Source organism: Hydractinia symbiolongicarpus, chromosome 6 (genome assembly GCF_029227915.1).
Source record: "Hydractinia symbiolongicarpus strain clone_291-10 chromosome 6, HSymV2.1, whole genome shotgun sequence".
NCBI lineage: Eukaryota > Metazoa > Cnidaria > Hydrozoa > Anthoathecata > Hydractiniidae > Hydractinia > Hydractinia symbiolongicarpus.
In genome coordinates, this window is record NC_079880.1 from 21,092,940 (window position 1) to 21,113,955 (window position 21,016).

At 31.8% G+C, this 21,016-nt stretch overlaps 1 protein-coding gene across 1 annotated transcript; it reads left to right on the forward strand.

The window, feature by feature from the left end:
* Nucleotides 1-448: 448 nt before the first annotated feature.
* Nucleotides 449-20,795, forward strand: LOC130647509 (uncharacterized). Its single transcript, XM_057453386.1, has 13 exons — nucleotides 449-695; nucleotides 8,440-8,654; nucleotides 10,331-12,906; nucleotides 13,248-13,381; nucleotides 14,351-14,507; nucleotides 14,626-14,730; nucleotides 14,999-15,053; nucleotides 16,551-16,651; nucleotides 17,630-17,941; nucleotides 18,380-18,582; nucleotides 19,120-19,304; nucleotides 19,640-19,727; nucleotides 20,237-20,795. Exons 2-13 carry the CDS (start codon nucleotides 8,450-8,452, stop codon nucleotides 20,364-20,366), a joined length of 4,251 nt encoding a protein of 1,416 aa, XP_057309369.1. The 5' UTR covers nucleotides 449-695; nucleotides 8,440-8,449; the 3' UTR covers nucleotides 20,367-20,795.
* Nucleotides 20,796-21,016: the final 221 nt, after the last annotated feature.

The window sequence follows — 21,016 nt, forward strand, 5'->3', positions numbered from 1 at the left end:
ATGTTGGGTGAGTTTGCCAAGAAGTGTCACAAAGAGGGTTAATAGGCTTAGATGGAAGACCTACTTTAAGAAAATTAATATTCTTGCGGAATAAATTTCTCATTTTTCAAGAATTTGTCCAAATTTCGCGAAATTCGAGTTTAAGCAAAATATTTGAAATGTGCAATTCGTGAAATTAAATCCTAGCGAAGAATGATAAATTTGGTAAGTTCTCGCTAAATTTGAGGTCTATCTACACAAATTTAATTTGCGAAAATAAATCCCCTCGAAAAAAGCATTCATTTACAGAATTTGATAGTTGTAAACCTTTTAAAATTAGAAGATTCGCGAAAGTGAATCCTCGCGAAAACGATATTTTGTCTTCGCGAATTTAAGTACACACAAAAATTAATTTTAAGGTAAGGTAACATGATTTTCTCTGAAATCCCAAAGAAACGGAAAAAGAGCCCGGGGACAAGTTGGCCCTGCGAAGTTTAACGGACTGATTGAGTGCACGAATTGAATAAACCCAATCGCGTAACTCAGCTGGATCGTGGTACAAAAATAACCCGCAACTTTTGTTGTTAATCCCTCTGATCACAAGACAGGAAAAGTACCCATAGCTAAAAGAAAAGTGAAACTGAAATCGAATTTAAGCAATATAATATGTTATGTGGTTTGTGATATATTTAAATAGAGCTAAAAGAGAGGAAAAGGTAAATGTCTATCCTATTCTCGGATCCGGTTAACATTATCAAATTAACTAAAAAAAAAACAGGTAACTTTTGAGAAAATAAGTGGTAGCTATATTTGGATTTGTCAGCAAAAATTATATAACATAGGAAATTTTGAATATCAAAAGATTATTAGAACAGGTTTTATTGTAATTTGAAGTTTTCAAATTTTATAAGAGTTTGACCATAAGTATAGCTGTCTAATAAAGCTTGGTTCTCACTATGGACTTAAGATGAGCTAACCATAGTGCGCATAATGTGTTAGCCAATCTCAACTTTTGAGCTGTGGGTATCAAATGTTTTTGTTTCACGTTGACAGTACGGCGCATCGTTAGCTATTATGTAGCCGAATCTAATGCTAGAAAGAATGAAAAAGAAAGATAGAAAGAAAGTCTTGTTATTATTACTACTTCGAAGAGGACGGCGTAGCCTAGAAAGAAAGGAATTAACAAAATTACGAAAATGAAACAGCTTTGGATCCAGGGAGGGAAAATCTTTCACACCCTGGGCGCCAACTATTCTCCTTCTGTTCTAAATGTCATTTTTTTAATTCTGTCAGCCATTTTAGTTTTAAAATGACCTTTTACAACGAAGCATACTACTATTTTTAAAATCATAAATTGCTTAGACCACGATTTATGTCGGCTTCCTTTGAAGATTGCTGAAAGTGAGATTATCTCACTGTTAGTAAAAAAATATTGATTTAAAAAAATCCGCTAATGATGAGCTAACGATGAGTTCAAGGGAACTAAGCAGTTACTTTTATGTTCACACTATGGGCTATGGCGCAATATGGTTAGCTCATCGTTAGCCCATAGTGAGAACCAAGCTTAACTGCAGTGAAAAAAATTCACTGCAGGTAATTTGTGGGGTCATTCTTCATAAAACATCAAAAGTTTGGCTACTAATAGGGGCAGTTGTACTAAGTGTATAAACTTAAAAATTTGCATGTTTCCATAAATTTTGGTGCTAAATTTAATTATGTTGGCCATTTTTGTTGATAATGATCAGAAAATTTTAGGCATGTTAACCCAGTTCTGAGAATAATGTCTATATTATGTGATTATCTAAACAAATGCTTTTGGTATCGATTTTGGCAGCTCCACTCGCTACATAATTTTATGGTTTTAACTATATATCATCTCTTAAGACCAGTAAACTATAATTTTGTAGAAATATGTTCTTACACAGACAGTAGCTAGGCTAAATCTAGCATGCAGGTACTATTTTGCCATAGGTAATTTCACCATGAAGAAATAAATTCCATTCAAGCCACTGTGAGGTGTTTAAATTTTTTTATTGATGTACGCCTCTTTTATGGATCCATCTTTAATAAGCAGATATTATGCACTGCACGTTGGTTTAAAATTGTTTGAATAAAGAAACATAACCTGCTATGGTTTCCAACTGTTTTGTCAAATAAAGAAATTATCTACAATTAAATCCATGATAAAATGTCTGTTTCGTCTGTAAGTGCAGTTTTGCAGACTTGCTTTATCCATGCTCTGTTGGTGTTCACCTTCACATTAGTTAAGAACCGCATGGCTGGATTTCTTGTGTAAGACCTGGTTACCAATGAAGAAAGGGGCAGGCAAAAGAGATTTATGTCTACATAGTTCTTTTAACTAAGTCTGGAGTCATTGAATTAGCTACAATGGTTAGGTTGGCTATGAATAGACTTGCTCGTGGATTAAAAGGATCAGGACTATTTAATAATTTTGAGATTTGAAAGTGTCTGACCAAGACGGAAATCTACAGTTCCGCTATCAGGAAACCTAACATCCTGTATCATGTATCATGCGCGACACTCACGACAACAATCTTTGTGCTCAAAGGTGAAATAATGCTATCGTGGAAGACGTGATCTATGGTGTCACAATGCATCATAAGTTTCACAATCATATAAAAAAAATTGTGTTCGTCATAAGGCAATTGTTTTACTTGAGTGCTATATAATTTTTAAATTTTTATTGCTTTAATAACAATTTAAATCAAAAGCAATTGAAAAAAATTACTGTAGCTATATATTCTCTTATTATAACTGTGCGTAACTATTGTTATATAGTGTGCACATAATTATTCCTAATAGCATAATTGTAAATGTTATCAACTCTACCAATGTGACACAAAGAGCTTATTAAATAAAAATTTTGCGTAGGAACTAATAGACTAGCAAGAAGGCATTGGTGGTTGCGCGGCCAAATAAAGTTTTTAAGTGATAGAACTAATTATATTTTAACAAAGATTGAAACTTTAATTTAAAAGTTGAAGAATGAGAAGCAATAGAAATGAACGAAAAACGGCGATAGAAATACTTTTTTAGATTGTGTTTGGAAACAAAAAATGGTGCTATAGAATTGTTTTTTTTAATCGTATTTTAACGAAAACGAAAAGCGGCAATAGAAATGCTTTTTCAGATCGCGTTTTAAAAATTTAAGAACGAAAAACTGTGATAGAAATGTTTTTTTGAATCATATTTTAAAAGTTTAAGAACAAAGAGAGGCGATAGAAATGCTTTTTTAGATCACGTTTTGAAAGTTTAGAAACGAAAAGCGGCAATAGAATTGCTTTTTTAGATTGTATTTTAAAAGTTTAAGAACGAAGAGCAGCGATAAAAATGCATTTTTAGATCGTGTTTTAAAAGTTTAAATACGAAAAAGTTTGTTTGTGTCAAAAAAGAAAAGTTGTAAATGTTATGTTAAAGAAACTATTTTTATGATTTTAAACAAAATTTTATTGAATAATAACGTAAATGTATCATGCTTAACTGGAGCAGGACGGCAAGTGTGCAGCATGACACTTATTGTAAAAAAACATTCACTTGTAAAAACTATATATTTAATCATCATAGGTCATCGTACTATTTTAAGCAGGCGATAATACAAAATTTCTGTGCATGCAATATTGAACCTGAAAAACTCAAAATATTTTAATACAGGAAAGTAAGAACACAATTCTTTTATCCTTGTACACCACAAAGGGATTTTCTTTTGCCGTGGGAAACACACAAAGGTATGTTCTAAACAAAGTTCACGGCCGTGAATTAAAACCCATGTCCAAAAAATTGTGAGTATTTAAGTCATTAATTAAACTTTGTCACTACTTGTGAAACTAAAAATATTTAATGTATATAAATTAAATTACAATAAGTTGAACAGTGACTGATAACAACGCTAACAATGGATCACGAAAATCATCACTTAAAATAATAATCTGTTATTGTTAATGATTTTTTTATTTCTTTATTTTTTTTTAAGTTTTTTACAAGACAACTATAAAATTTTTTACAAGACAACTATAAAGAGCTTAAAATGCCATTAAAGCTTGAATTTAAAATCACAAAAAAACAGATGGCAGACATTTTGTCTGACAAGTCTCCAAAAATTGCCATTGCACGCTAAAAATGGATTTTATAGGTTGATTTTAAAAACTCAATGTTTATTTTTCAGGTGTGCGATTAATCACACTTCGAAACGATTTAGGTGTGTGCCAAGGCGTGCAAATGCAATTGCACCTCTCTCTTGAAAAAGACTGGTTTACGCCATTTTGTCTGACGAGTTTCCAAAAATTGCCATTGCACGCTAAAAAAGGATTTTATAGGTTGATTTTAAAAACTCAATGTTTATTTTTCAGGTGTGCGATTAATCACACTTCGAAACGATTTAGGTGTGTGCCAAGGCGTGCAAATGCAATTGCACCTCTCTCTTGAAAAAGACTGGTTTACGCGCTACACAAACCCTTTCACCAAAGTCAAAAGCACTTTTTAAGTTTATCGCAATTACTTTAATGATCTTTGCGTAAGCTATGTGAGTGATTTAACAAAAGCTTCGCAATAAAACAATGCAGTATATAATTATTTTCTCATAACTGTGACTTTCATCATTTAAATTTTCGAAAATAAAATCTCCTTAGGTATTAGCACAAAGTAATAAAATTTGACATCTTGTTAGTTAACTTCATTTACCAGATCCACTGGTATGGTCTTCAGTAGGCCAACATTGGTGGTGCTTTTAGAACTGGGGCAGGCAGTCTTCTTTGGCTTGTATAAAGCCCCCTAACAGTCTCGAAATGTGGTTGAAAAAACTGTTAAATTAAAAATGTTTAATAAATGTTTATTGAAGTGGCAGACACTGCTTTCTCTGGTAGAATGTGCCATTCGTTAATAACCCAAGAAACAAATGAAAATTTCTTTTATCCAGACTACTATGAGGCACCATATCTTTTTGAGTATCCCCTTGCTAGTTAATTCTCACTCAGTTCAAAAAAGTCTAGGTTCAAATTTTAATACCAATACCTGTGATCATCTTAGTAAATCTTCTTTGGACCTTTTCTATGTTGTTAATATCTTTTTGCAGGAATGGTTTCCATGATTTATTTATTTAACATGAGGTCTTGTTTAATGACACCCAAGGTTCTGTTTGCTTCTTCTGCACACCATACACACCAAGGTCTTTTTCAACTTCTACAGCTTCGGTGGTTATTAATATAGTACTCAGGGTATTGGTTCCAACCAATGTGTAGACAATACATTTATTAAAATTGAAAAGCATACACCAGTCTATTGACCAATTAAGCATAGTTTCAAGATCATTTTGTGGTTGATCTCTATTACTTCTGTTTTTCACTTTGGAAAATAACTTTTTTGTCATCCGTAAATTTGAGAACATGATGGATTACGTCCTCATCTATGTCGTTAACGTAAAATATAAACAGGTCCCCCAAAAGATCCCTGTGGTGTACACCACTAAGCACTGGTAACCAAGCTGATTCTGTACTAGAAATAAACTACCCTCTGCTCTCTCACAAATAACCAGGAGTCAGTCCAGCTCCATGTGCTAAGAGTTTTTTAAGCAGTCTCTTATGGGGTACTTCATTAAAAGCTTTACTTAAGTACAACATCAACAGGATAGCCTTGATCTTGATATTCAGTGATTCTGTTAATGACTTGTTAAGCAGGATCTATTTTTTCAAAAACCCAGCTGAGACTCTTTAAACAAGTTGTTGTTTTCAAGTGTTAACTAAAGTCATTACAATACTAACAAGTCATTACAATTGACCAGAGTACTTTACAGATTTGTGAAGTCAGACTAATTGATCTATAATTGCTAACTAGCCATTTTGATACCTTTTAAAAAATTGGGGTAATGTTTCCTTTCAACCGATCCTTAGGTACAATTTTTGTTTTAATGCTTTCCTTAAATAATATTGACAATGGTTCACATAGTTCCTATGACATTTTCTTTACTACAGTTGGATATATTTTGTCAGGGCCTGGTGATTTGTTTGGTAATAATGCATTTAGTTTGTTGCAGACAAAAATACATTTGGCTAGGCTCAGGAAGCTGTCAATAATTCTTGTGTAAAAACTGAGGTGAAGCATTTGTTAAACATATAAGCAGTTTTTTAATGATCTTGAATGTTACTATCTCAGTCTTGCACTGGCCTTACTGTATCCTTCGTTTTCGTATTTGTATTTGTAGAATGCTTTGGTTTTTTTTTAATGTTTTTCGCTAATATTCGTTTAAGTTGCCTGAGATAATACCATAAATTGATTACAAAACTCTATTGTCATTTTCAAGCAACCTGTACGGTGCTGTATCAATTTTCTACGGACCTGTTTTGATAGTTTTCATGTGAACTATTTTGGTGTGTGTGACACAAGTTGTTTTTATGTTTTTATTCCTTCAAGATAAAAATCAAGATAGTACACTAAAGTTTATTATTATATTTTTAGTTGCTTTTATTTACAATTTCTATAAACTTTGTGCTTGAAGTATTTTCAACATTTGATCTTTTCAATTACATATAAAGAAGATGTAATAGCATTTGTTGCTATGATTGCAACATAAGAAGTAAAAGTAAAAATAAAAAAAATACAAAGGAGGGAAAAAGAAGACAAAACAGTTGTGACTAAAACATCAAACTAAAACTAAAGGCTTTGTAAATTCCTATCTTTGTGTATACTTATAACATCCCAAAGACCTTCTTTTTGAAAATGTAAAAATAAAATTTTCTTTGCCTCTTTTTAATTCATATCCTGTTTATATATCGAAAAGGGTGGAAAAAGATATTTTTTTGTCTTCTTATATTGACACATGTGCTTGCTTCCTAATCGGAGATCAATAAATGAATCTTCCTAGATTAACCCATGCAAAATCAGATGTTTTTTGGCTGACACTTTCAACCATTTTGGTCCACATATCCAGGATTTGAATTAGAACAAGAAACCGCATCAGTTTGAAATCACACATAATGAAAAAACATTTCAATCTATGCGATAAGATACAATATTTTGTAATTGAGGGGGGCAGGATAAAATTCAAGCCAAATTGTTCATAAAACTATTTAAAACATGATTTGTCAAAAGAAGAAGAAAAACTAGCTAAGGATAAAACCAACCCCTGCCGTGTTGATTAAGATTTTAACCCTACGGCTGCTTTAATATTTTTATCAAATAATATATCACTTCAAACAAAAGTTTCATTTAAAAAACACATGGTTTTTGTATGCAAATTTTGTCCTCTGAGCGTGATAGCTTTTTCAAAAGAATATGCAGAAAGAAAGCAAAATCAAATATAAGTTTTGTTTTTGTGAGAGCACATGTGAAAAAATAAAATAAAAAACATAAACTTTATATTTTTCATAAAGTTGAAACTTTATATGTTAATACAACATTGTCCAGATGAAACACAATAAATTATACAACACACAAATTCTGAGCTACCATTCTTAAATAAGCAAAATACATATTATAACAACAACTTCTTTCTTCATCTTAACCAAGCGCTATACTTCAGTAAAAACAGCTAAAGATAAAGGTTTCTTCTCAATATCAGAAAAGCACAACAGCATCAGGTTTCAGTTTCTGCAAGAAAATAGTAGGCAATTTTTAATCCAGTGAAATGAGCAATAACAATGACTTGAATCCAGTGTGATAAAACTTTCCTGAAGACCGTCGCCGCAGCCCCCACGATGAAAGGGAAACCAACATATCACACTACTCCGTATGTGTGATTTAACTATAAAATCACTGCACAAATAATTCCTAACAATAGAGAAAAAAAAAAATTTTTTTTTTCAGCCATGGTCTGTAGGCTACTAATCATTTATCCCTTGCTAATGATTATTTTGTTGCCACCTGCTAATTTAAGCTCTGATATCTATATAGTAATACAGTAATTCCATCTGAAATGTGCAAAGTGGGGACAAAGTCAGTTAAAAAATGTCTTATTTGTTACTAACTTTATTGATGTTATTTTGTGACGTTAATATATACTATATTCTTTGATGTAAGTAAGAAACAAAAAAGTAGAAAAAAGCCATTGTGTTGCATACCTTTGTTTGAGGCCTAATATCTTGGAAATGGGTAGAAATAAGCTGGGTCAATTCACCTGTAATATTTTTGTAACCCTTGGTCAAATAACCTGATCCTGTACAATACCCTGATCAGCCTTTCAAGCTTTAAACAAGAGAGCCAACAGGTTGAAAATGAATTTCTTGTGCATTGGAGAGTTTTGCCAACATCAGCAACATTTTTAAACGCTGGTATCTCCTTAACAATTTGTCCTAATCCTAAAAGCATTATTTAAAACAAAATTTGAGATATATGTCTATTTTTTGTAACAAATGATGGCCGTTTTCTCTGAATACAAAAATTAGATCAGTCTTATGCTTTTTTTATTCAATTTATTTCTTTTGTTTTTATCTTTATTAAATTTTCTTTTAGGACTATCATCATGATTGAATTACCTGTTAAGTTAGCAGACTATAAACTTTTCATTGTGACTGGTTTGTTGATCCTGCTTTGTTACTCTGAATTTGGTCTTTATACCTTCATCCTTGTTTTCACCGTTACAACAGTGGTGACTTATATTTGTTACACATTGAACACACAACTTCGTCTGGATGGATTCTTCAAGTTTCTTGTGTACTTTGGAATAGGTATGTTTCATTTATTTTACAGGATGTAGATCAGCTGATACATTAAAAAAAAAACAATTATGTTGAGGTGGCAGTAACCCTTTTAAAAATCGGATTTTTTTTTCACATAATTTGTTACAAAAGGTTATTTTCAGACTCTATATTTATATTTTTTCTGTTATAACACATTTGATTTTAGGACAATAATACTATTATCTTTCACCAAAAATATTTAACTTCAACAATTCATCAAAAGGCTATTGTTAAAAAAATATGAATGAACAAGAAAAGTCTGCACACCGTTTTAACAGGGTTAACCCATTCATTTAAAAACAGAAGCTGATGAAAAGTAACGAGATTGTAAAAAAAGCTGGAGCTTGTAGAAGCCGATTTTTATTCTTGTTTATAATATATTTTTAAATAGAAATTTCTGCTGACATAGCAATTTTGGTGTTAAATTAAAATCATTTTATTATGTATTAGGGCCTATATTTTTAGGAAATAGTAAAAAGAAAAAGGTATATATATTTTTAGGAAATAGTAAAAAGAAAAAGGTATAAATAAAACACTAAGTAAATAATTCAGCTAAAAAAGGGTTACTGCCACCTTAAATGTAGTTATTACTGTTAAATAAGTATAATTCCTATAATTCCTATTCCTGCTTCGCTGCCTATGTTTTATTTCTGTATATAACAACATAATATGTCTTATATCTCAGCTCTAACATTTTTTCTTGATCAATAAGACTTTGCTAGTACACAGAGAAAGCAAAGTGCTCTAAATTTTTTTCCAAGTATGATTTTTAACTTAAGGCCAACTCAAGAAAGATACAATTTTGTTAAATTTATTTTCAATATTTTAGCCTTTTTAGTAAATATTTTTAAGAAATAAACCAGTTTCTGTAAGAAGTTTTTGTAGGAAGTTTGTGGTTTGCGCAAAATATTTCACAGTATAAATGATTAAATTGTTTAAAAACTGCCAAACGCCACAAACAAACAAAAAAGTTAAAAAATACAAGTTCTGCAACCAGTGACAAATTTTTTAGCAGTTTTCAGAGTTGGCAAAAGCCATCAGCTCATCAATACTCTGCCTGTGAAAATTCTGTACACACACACAGGTCTACTAAACAACCTTTAAAATTCCCTAGCCACACTTTATAAGAAATTTTTTCTTTTGGAAACAGAATTTACAATTTAGTACCACTGCACTAAACTAGTCTTGTTGTGAAAAAGGAAGTCCATTCTAAAGTTCTGCTGGATTAATAGCCAGAGGATAATAACTTCTGCTTGCATTTTTTTTATATTTTTATTTATTTATTTATTTTTACTTTTCTATGACAGCATTTACATTAGCAATTACTAAAGTCTGATCTGAATTAAAAAGGCTGTTATGTTTTTTTTAAAGAGGGCTTAAATTATATGTTATTTGCTTGGTAAAATGTGAAATTAGAGAGGGGGTATTATGAATTAAATATACTGTAAACTTTCCTGTTCTTCATGGTGGTATTATCAAAACTAAGTTTGTTATAAATTGTAACTGTGATCAGCCTTTACTAATTCAACCTAAAACTGCTGACATGACATGTTATTTGCCTTTTTCTCATCAACAAACTTGTGTTTGGCAGTTGTATTTTGTTTTGTATTTGCATGTTCTAATACGTGAACAACAGCTGAATTAAAAGGTTATTGTTGTTTTAGGTGTACCAAAACGTGTGACAACATTAGATGAAGAGGATTACTCGAACAAAAGAAATCACAAAGGATTAAAAATATTTCCAAAGCCTATTGCTAAGATTATACAAAAATTTATTGACTCAATCATTCGAGACTTTGTTAAAACATGGTATGAATACCTTGGCCCAGATGAAGAAGATTTTATTGCTGAAGTTCGTATTTCTTTGGAGTATATTGTAACTGAGATTTATTTGCAGTTGGAAAAAGCGAATATTCATGATGCTACTGTTAATTTAATCCGAATGTTTCAATGGCATATTAAAGTGTTTGATGATTTTCGAAATATAGTGCAAAAGAAATACCCAGGTATAAGCGAGAGTGACTTTTCGACTTGTATTACGGAGCTTTATGAAGAGGGTGTGATTAAACATATTGCAACTTACAGCAAAGGAAATGAGATGGATTATCTAAAGACTTTACTTGATATTTTACTTTTTAAATTCCTTCCCAATGATGCATTTTCTTGTGAAGGTGGCCGATTCATGCTGAGAGAAGTTTTAGCTATACAACTTCTGGAACCGCTAGTAAAAGAATTTACAGATCCTCATTTTGTTAATGAAGCTATAATCGATATATTGGAACCTTCAGTGCCATTGTCTGTAGTAATAAAAGCTTGGAACGATGCATTGAAAGAAATTGAAAACGAAGAAGAATCATTTGAAGTTATTAGCGTTTCTAAAGCTCCTCTTGAAGACACAATCGAAGAGAGTGACAAGGGTGAAATGAAGGCTGTAAAACCTGCCTCAACTTCTGCCAGGAAAAAGTCTCGAAAGGAGAATGATAAAGAACTAATTCGATTTGATAACTTAGATAGAAGCATAACTTCAGCTCCAGTGTATGGTTCAAAATCAGCACGGGATCATGAGATTAGAATTAAGAAGCCTCGTAAAACCAAAAAATCTTCAGTAAGAGACAGCACAAGAAAAAATATGACAGAGCTTGATGATAGTGGCAACACATCAAGAAGTTTATCAAAGGAAAAATCGCTGCATATTGCTTCAAATAACCAAGAAACATGGGATGTATGTCCTCCATCTTCCGCTAAGATTTTTCGCAAAAATAGCTTCCTTGAAATGCCTCGAAAGCAAGATGAAATCTCTGAAAAATTGAAGGCTAAGGTTAAGTCAATTCGTCCAACATTACCAACTTCTTGTCTTAACACCTGTTCACAAGGTGCCAGTCACAGTGACTTTCAAGCCTCAAATATCACAGTTATTGAGGCGGTGCCCATTGTAGATGCAACTAAAAAAATACAAACTTTATCAGCTCAAGATAACAAAATGGATCCAGTTTTAAAGCCTAAGGATGAAGTTGTGAAAATTCATAGTTCAGGTACTGATGGGGCATTTTATGAAGTAGCCCCATCATGTCCCACATGTATAGAAATGACATTGCTGGCTAGCCCATTTGAAAATGATAGAGCACAAATGCTACTTAATCCAAAAGATAAAGTGATTGAACATGAATGTGGATTAAATGGAGAACATTATTATTATGCAGAAACAGAAACTGAATCAAATAGTTATGAAGCTCTAGATGACCAATCGTTTGCTTCTTGCTCTGATTCAACAGAAGATTATTCGGATCATAGCTACAGTTCGGGTACACTGCTAGCTTCTGCAGAAACTATGGAAAGTAGTGTGAATTACATTCCTGAAGAAGTAGATGTTCAAAGCGATAGTTATGATATTTTGTCCTCACTTTCCGGGCATTCAAACAATTCTGGCAATTTGAGTGATAATTCTTTGAGCTTTGATGACATTGAAGATATTCAGGGTTTGCCTAAAATACATCGGACTGCTTCTGTTGTTACTTTCAAAACTGCTTTTGAGCACAGTTTTTCCTCCCATAAAAATGATGATGTATTTACAGAAAAAAGAAAAAAATCTTCAAGCTCCTCTAATAAATTTTTTAAACTTTTTAAAAATGGATTGCCTTCTGCCACAAAAAATAAAAAAACAAATCATAAAGATAAAAGTAAAAGACACCAAAGTAAAGCTTCACGTCAAAACAGAAAGAAAAAGGGCATTTTTAAAGGTAATCGCACTCAGTCCGGCGATTTTACTCACCTTGAGACATCCTCCATTTCTACATCTGTTACAAAATTTAACAGCCTTCCGGACAATGAATCTAGTATGAACGCACCTGACAGTTTTGTTGAGAATTTCATTGAAGAGGCTTTAGAAGTTGAAGAAGGCGAAGAATATTTTGATGAGTATGCACCTTGTGGTCATAATTCTACAAATGCTCAACCATTTGTTGATCCTTTATCAAAGGCAATTGAAGTAACTCAGAAAGATTTACCGCTTGAGTCACGATCAGTTAAGTCTGCAGAATTCGTTGATGAAAAAGTCAGTGTAAAAAAAGATGACAATGTATTTATTCCTGTATTTGAGGGAAATGTTGTGATGCCACATCCGAGTAAGATACCTGCAGCTTGGTCATATCCAATTCAGATGATATCTATACCATCCACAGAAGTTGCATCTGAAAAGGGATGGGAGCCTGGTATCAATAAATATACCCTGTACAACATTCACGTAAGACTTAAGTTTTTTTAAATTCTATCTAAGAATTTTTTTAAACTTAACCAGTTAACCTTAACCATGTGAGATATGTAAAGTTTATGTGATAAACGATTGGTTAGGATTTAAACTACAAGTAAATTCGAAGTTTTCAAAAGTTTTAAACATGCTATCACACACTACGATTTTTCTGCTTGATTGTGACCATGAATTTGGTAACATTCAAATGTAATGGCAAACGTTATAAACAGACTAAGATTTTCCCATAAATGTAAAACAACAACTACCTTATTAATTTTTAATGTACTGCATTGTTTTTACTACTGCGTAATTTTGTTTAAAAATACTTCTTCTAGTATGATATTCGCATTTGGCCTGACATTTACCAAAAGCAGTTACGTGAAGCTGGTAGTCAGAAAAGCCTTACTCAAAATGAGGCTACTTCTATGGACTCTGTGCCATTAATTAGAGAAATTAAAAGAAGATACAGGTATGTATGCTTATCATGAGTTGTGTTTGTGATTTGCAAACCTCATTTCTGTTTTCAATAATAGCAACAGATGCATTAAGAGAAGAAATGCTTGGCAGATAAAATGGGGAAAAGAATTTAAGTTTGTGAATATGACTTTGAAAATTGTGAAAAAAAGAGAAAAAACATTGCAAATGTGCACATGTTTATGAAGATTGTGGAATGCTAATCCCAAATAGCTATTGTTTTCCTTATAATTCTATTTATCAACGGACTAGAAGTAAGATAAAATGCGAGGTAAAAAATTCTTCATGCTTGCTGAAAAATACAGAGTTAAGTTTGCGAATATAAGGCAAATTTGCAAACATTAATTTGCCTCCACATTCTTTTCTTCTGATTAATTAGGATGTTGAGAAAAATTCAAATAAAATGATAAAATAGTTTTTTGATGTCTGTATATGCAAGTAAGGAAGTTCAAATTAGGTCTGTTAAACACACATTGGACAAATTTCCTAAGTAGTTTTAGATAGACTTTTAGTTAATTCTGAAGAAATTAAAAACTTCTTGGAAGAGATAGGGGTGCTTACTTGTTTGAACGCAATGATTTATAATAATTTTTAATGAAATGGACTTTTATGTTTTTAAAAAGATATATTTATGTATTTGAATAATTATTTTCTTTTTATTTGTACCTTCTAATATTGTATTAATTTAATTAATTGGCTGAAATGAGATTTTTGGCCTGGATTAGTTTAAGTGACAAGACATTTTTCACCTAACTTGGCATGGATTTAGGTGGTGATTAATTGAAAATTGCATTAGGTTTCTAGTTATAGATAGTAAAATTAGCAAGAAAATTTTATAACTCACTGTTTCAAGTATTAGCACGACTTTAATAACTGCATTATCAAAAAATTATCAAAATTATTTTCTTGATAATCAATCAATGCATTACATGGATATTTAGCTGCTAAAACATCTTTCTTCTAGGGAGTTTTTGTTTCTACACAACCGTCTCACACATGGACACTTGGCGAAACATATGAAAGGAATCTTGCGGCCAAACCGAAGATACGCTATGCCGTTTGGTCGAATGGACCCTGATGTGATCGAAGGGAGAAGAAAGATTTTGGAAACTTATTTAGTGGTATGTTTTTGATCTTTAAATGGTGAAAGGGTTGACTGGTCATGATACATGATACATGATGGGGTGAGGGTGGCTTGAGTGGCTGTCAATGTTTAAAATATTATTTTATTTTTGCTAGAGTTTAGTTTCGCGACCAGAATTATGCAACAGTCGTGAGTACAAAGAATTTCTTGGTTCAGTAGATCATGATGATGGCTCTGTAAAGAAGATCGGCCAAAGACAGGTAAAGTAATGTAATCATTTGAAAACCCCTTGTTTTGATGGAGTTAAAGTTAAATAAACTTAGAAAATCTGTTCTTAATACGAACGTTTTGCATGTTTTTAGCTTAACCGATATGTTGTCTGAAATATTGACATAAGTTATGGCAATGAAAAATTTTAATTACGAAATAAATGGTTGTTATTTCCATCCATGGTTTTTTGTTCTAGACAAATTATTTTTCTTGTTGTCACATGAATCATGCAATGAGAACTTCATCTTGTTTTTGCAGATATACAAAGAGAATGTTCAGAAAGTTGTGACAGTGACGTCAGATGGCCATGCAAGTGAGTCCTTAAAAGTAGATGAAAACTCCACTTCTTATACTTTTTTTCTTTTTATTCAGTTTATTTGTAAGACATAATACCGTAGCGACCTATGAATTGGGGTCCGTCAGCCTGTCCATACGTCACAGCTTTTCTCTGGATCCGCTCTTTAATTAATTTGTTGATTTTTGGCACAAAGTTACTTATCAATAAATGCTAAAAAGTGTCGATACGGGATTTTTCAGTAAATAAGGTTTTTTTATGTTTGTCTACAAAATTCATTATTTCATTGTTTATGCTCATGTTTGATATTTGCGTGTGACCATTAACATGTAGACGTGTTTATTTTGTATTGCATCTTTAACCTCTACAGTGCAATAGCGTGGTCGCCTCTGTGAAATTAAAAATTTCATTTAAAAAATGTTTCGTTTTGTTACATGGATACGTTTTTTCTTAAATTATTTAATGTATTAAAGTAATTTTTCTTTGTTCCAGTGAAGTAATGCATGGGTATGGGGGATATTTTCTATATACAAATTTTACGACAAAAGTACAACAAATCTTCACTGGTAACCAGCTTCCTAATAGAAACGTCACAAAAGTAATCATTCAAGAAATTACTAAGCAAGTACATAAAAAAAGATTAAAACTATTATTGTCTAATGAAAATAGAGCCTTAAAAAGTATATTATAGCTTCTTAAAGCTTTATTCACACACAAAAAAATTAATTTGATATAAAAGAGCTTAAAGAAATTGTCTATGAATTTTTTTATTCTTTTGAGTAATCCTTATTGGTTTCCCATATATGAGTATTAAAAGTTCATTATGTTAATTTTGCGGAAATGTCATCATCGATTAGATGCTTATAAACAATTGCTGGTATGAATGATAATCAGGGTAACTAAGTATTAATATCCATGTACACATGTTCAATATGTCAAACTGGATAGGTGAAAACATCTTCACCACATAACTTGATGAACCCTTAAAATAGCACCTCGTTTTTTTCTAATACATGATGTCATGCATTAATTAGCATAATTATGAAAATTCTAAGTCAAATATCTTAAGAATTGATCAAGGTTTTCCAAAAAAAAAAAAAAAAGTTTTATAGACAACTTTTCAAGTTCTTTCACATGTAGCCAATTTATTTTTTAGCAAGGGTAAGTTTGAAAAGTAAATTAAATGTGATAGAGAGAAACACTGTAAATTTTCCGGTAAATCTCAGAAATATATTTTGTTCCAGATAATTCTTAAATCGTGTTTTTAAATTAATTTTTTTTTCTATAATGAATTTGTCTGTTGAAATAATGACCGTTCTTTTAAAGTACTTTATTGTTCTGTGGTTAAACTTTACCTGTGGTACTTGAGATACTAACATCTGAAGTAGACAGAGTGAACGTAATAGAAATTATATAAAAAAATATTATTTTAGAACTAAAAAGAAAAAAAAGCACAACTTCTTAAGTTTTGCTTGTGTTTGAACTTAATTTTAATTTTTAATTTTACTTGCATAGGTGGAAAATACCCAGTTGTAAAAATCCATCCGGTATCACCGTATTTTATACAGGGTTATGTCGTCCAAAGAATGTTCGGTTATTCCGAAACTGATTGCTTGGTAGGTATACTCAAACGTTTTTTCTTTTTTAATACGAAAATGTGTAGAATTTTATTCCCATCAAAAATTATGCCGTCAAAACTTATTTATTTTAAGAATACAAGGTGTTAACCTAATTTAGCGAATTTCGCACTTGGTTTTCCACGCAGTTTGTAAGGGATACTGGATTTCCTTTCATTATCAACATCCCCTTCTCCATTCAAGTTCAATGTTGAAAGCAACATTCGCGCCATAGTACTCACTGTTTGAGAGAGTTTTATTATACTGTCTCTGTATTAATAATAGCCGTATTATTTTTTTCTGTCTCTGTGCAAAGTAGCGAATTAACGGCAGGCGATAATCTGAGAACTAAAATATGTACAACGGGAAAACCCTTCTATGTGCTAATGACTGATACATATAAAGTAAAAGGAAACGAGTGTATGTATACACGTTATTACAAAGAGATTAATAAGTGCTTTAAAATTTGAAAAAACTTTTACTAGTGGGGTTATTTATTACAAAAAATTTAAAAGCCGTTTTTGGCTGCTTGACAATTAACCACTGTCTTGATATGAGACAGTGTTTCCCGACACGAATTTGAATAAAGTGTTATATTTGCCGTAAATTGAAGTCACTTGAGATACTTACCGATCTGGACTAAAAAAGATTACAATTACAATATTTGGTAAATTACCCCTTCGTGATTTAAAAAAAATTACCACTTATCTGTTCAGTCATAGTCATTGAATAATATAAATATTATCATGTCATGAACAATCCTCTTCGTGTCTATGAAACCACATAAGAAACTTATGGTGCTAAAATCATCAAATAAGTATTAAACACAGGCTACTAGGCTCGTCACTTACTTTTATTTTTATACAACATGTGTGTTTTTATGTATAATCCCCTTCTACGCTCGTCATCATATCTCATTTGCTCTTAGAATTTTCTTATAAAAAATATTCCTTTAACTATTCTTTCCTCTTAATGCAGGAAAGACATTCAACCATACTCTTCACACACTTCGTGAATGAATACCATACACTGAAACCACTCTTAACAACCAACGACCATATAGTCGCAAGTTTCGAGCCCATACAGCATCCTACGTTCTATGTTCCCGATGATTCGTACGTTAAGGACTTTTACCAGACCCTCGGTCCTAGAACTGCTGGCGATGGAGCTGAACAGGCGGAGATGGAAACAGCAGATCAGGTTTATCGCGCAGATGGTAGGTCACGTGCTGGTACAACAGCTTATGATGAGAGCAGTCATTCAATTAATATAGCAGCAAAATTCTCAGAGGTATAATATGGTTTTGGTCTGTGTTTTATTCACGTGTGTTAAACATGATGTCTACCATTTTTTTTACCTTGATAATGCGATGAAGTTGTATTTCAACATTTTCACCTGTATTATCGAGGTACGACTTTCCAAATTTACTTTCTCGGATATTGCAGAGACTTTATATTTTTGGGAAGGAAGCAATTCACCCTCTTACAACAGTTTATTTTTGAAGTGTCGTCTCTTTTTGAAAACGAGGCTATTTCTTTAAAATTAAAAAAGGAGAAACTGTAATTGTTTTTTTCCGCCAAAAGTAAACTTGTGTTTACCAATAAGTAAAAAATTAACGGAGCTGAATGTTACTGAATGAAGGGAGAAAGTTTACAAATTGTATTTAAAATTGCCATGTGTAAGAAGAGCAAATTATAGCATACAATGGAATGAACATTCTCTTTTCAGGAACTTGCGGCCCAGTTACACAAGGAGAAAGAAAGTTTAGCTGTAGCAATTGCAAGGGAGAAAGACCTTTATCAATCTTCATGGCCCCTCACAGATGCTGTACTGTCTATTGCATGTCAAGCTTTAAAATCTTATGGTTCTTGGTTAACGTTTGGTCGTGTACAACAAGCTATTCTGTTCAGTTTAGGCGGAGTAATAGAGTGGTAATGCCATGTTGATATAGCATCTAACTACCTTAAATAATCCGAAAGTTTGTTTGATATGCCTGGAGGGCAGGAATAAAAGGAATTTTTCCGTCATGATTATTTTTTTTTACTTTATATACGTTTTATAGAAAAAGAACAAAATTTATCCTGAGATATCATTCAGATTGTGAATTCGCAAAAATTAATCTATACAAAAAATGCTGATTCAAATTAATCTTTATTCTTTGTTTTGTTTTTTGTCTTTGTTTTTTAATTATTTTTTTATAAGCTGTCCTTTTTTGGAGGTAACAATCTTGAACTATACTTTTTATCCAGTGTAAAAGAGAAAAAAAAGAACAAATTGAATTTACAACTCAAATTATAATAATATTTAAAATAGTGAGAATCAATCATGCATCGTAAAAATAAACCAACGCGAAATCATTTAAAATGGCGCGAGAAATTTTACTTACCTTGTTTTTCTTGAATAAAGTCTCATACTTAGTCCTCTCCCTGTCCTAACTCTGTAAGATAACACAACATTTTTCTAATTAGGTTGATTGGTCGCGAGTTGAACGAGGTGCTTATGCAAGAAAGGTGTTTCAAATATTTAAAAGATCTCTACCATGTTGTTTGGGATGAGCAAGACAAACTAAAAGAGTCAAAACCGGCACCAACGCAAGAAGAACGAATAAAAGTGAAAAATGAAGCTCTCCGACGTATCATGGATATCATACCAAGTTAGTGATTGGATATCTATTTGAAAATTTGAATCGATATTTTGCAAGTCATATTTAAGAAGAACTACTTTGTTTATCACTAACATAATGCCTGGCTCCCAGTTCGTTGGACCGCGGATCGAATCTCGCTCACTGCCAGGCAGTACGTTAGTGATGAACAAAGTAGTTCTTCTTCAATATGACTTACACGGATTACACTCGCCCGTCATGATCAGAGATCTGAATGGGGTGAAACATTCTCTGTTGAGACTGAAAAAATACGGATGTGCTAAATTAGACTTTTTTGCTATGACAGTTTGGTTGTAACAGGATTTCAAATTTTCTCTTCATTTTAGAACTTGTAATGATGAGTGTGGGACCAAACAACTACAAAAAATGCTGCAACAATTTATTGCATACTCTGCAATATCAAAGCATCAACAAGTGTGTATTTCTTTTCATGTTTGTTTGTTTATTTGCCTACGTGTTTATTTGTTATCGTGATTGCCTATATGCTTGTTGATTTCTTTGTTTGTTCTTTAATTTTTTTATTATTTATTTTTAACTTCTTAATTTGTTTGTTTGTTTACGTGTTCGCTTAATTGCTTGTTGATTTGTTTATTTGCTCTTTAATTTATTTTTAACTTTTTAATTTGTTTGTTTGTTTACGTGTTCGCTTATTTAATTGTTAATTTGTCTATTTTCATAAACTATGTACGATACCCGTTTGTGTCCGATAAAAATATGAATTCTTTTTTTTTGGAAAATAATGTCTCAAATTTTTAATCTCAGTTTATGTTGCATGTGCTAACCCCTGCTTTGCACACAGGCCTAAAATAGTTAATAATAAAGCGATGTCACTTTTTCAAATTTAAGTTTGTCAATGTTTTGAAACCACTATCTAAAATGGAGTTCACTGATGTTTGTTTACTTACCACCGTCCCTCTTTTTAGACACGTGTTGTATGCTGCGTTGGAGCTTATTCTGTTAGAGTTGATTCCTGAATTTCAAAACGAATATCCACAATATGTGGAGACAGCTACAGCTGTGTCTGACAACACTGAAGATGGCAAAAAGATTTAATAGAAATGTCTTGCCAGAGGGAAGTAAACCTAAGAACAAGGTTGCCATCTTTTTGTCACGATGCGTGCTTGTTTAAGTTCTGTCTTCTTGTAGAAATTTCCTTACATCGAAAGTTTGAGTAGAAGTTTCAGGTTTGACGATAGAAAAATATAAAAATGTTGCAAAAGAATTCTTGATGTGTTCTGACAAATTCGCGATATATTTTTTGTATCGGTTTTATGCCATGTGTGAGTTGCTATCTTAGTTTTGGATGATCTCGTGCTCGGTTTTTTATCAACATAAAAATGGTTTGTTGAATTCTCATAGCGGAAAGTAAAATGGCGTTTTAAAACAAGTTCAATTAAATTTGTTTCAGCATGTAATTTATAAAATTATTTTTTAAATTTTTGTACGTAGAAAGTTTCAATATATACTATAAATAATTTTATCTAAAAGAGAAAATATATATGCGTATTGTTTTTTTTATTTTAAAACAACTTTGTTAACTTTCCCGCCATTTTCTGCATTCCTTTTCACAATAATGGTATTTTACAGAATAGAATAATTTAACATCAAAACTTTACCGTCGTTTCCCTAGGCTGAATTTTTGCAAAAAGGATGTGGAAAGTTAAGCAAAATTTGTGAGGTCCACGAGAACATTTCACAACATT

Excerpts from the sequence above, each read along its gene's own strand:
- LOC130647509 (XM_057453386.1), top strand. The coding sequence starts at position 8,450 with ATGATTGAATTACCTGTTAAGTTAGCAGACTATAAACTTTTCATTGTG. Across the intron at positions 12,907-13,247 it reads ATACCCTGTACAACATTCAC|TATGATATTCGCATTTGGCC; the intron begins GTAAGACTTAAG and ends TACTTCTTCTAG. Across the intron at positions 19,728-20,236 it reads CAATATCAAAGCATCAACAA|ACACGTGTTGTATGCTGCGT; the intron begins GTGTGTATTTCT and ends CCCTCTTTTTAG.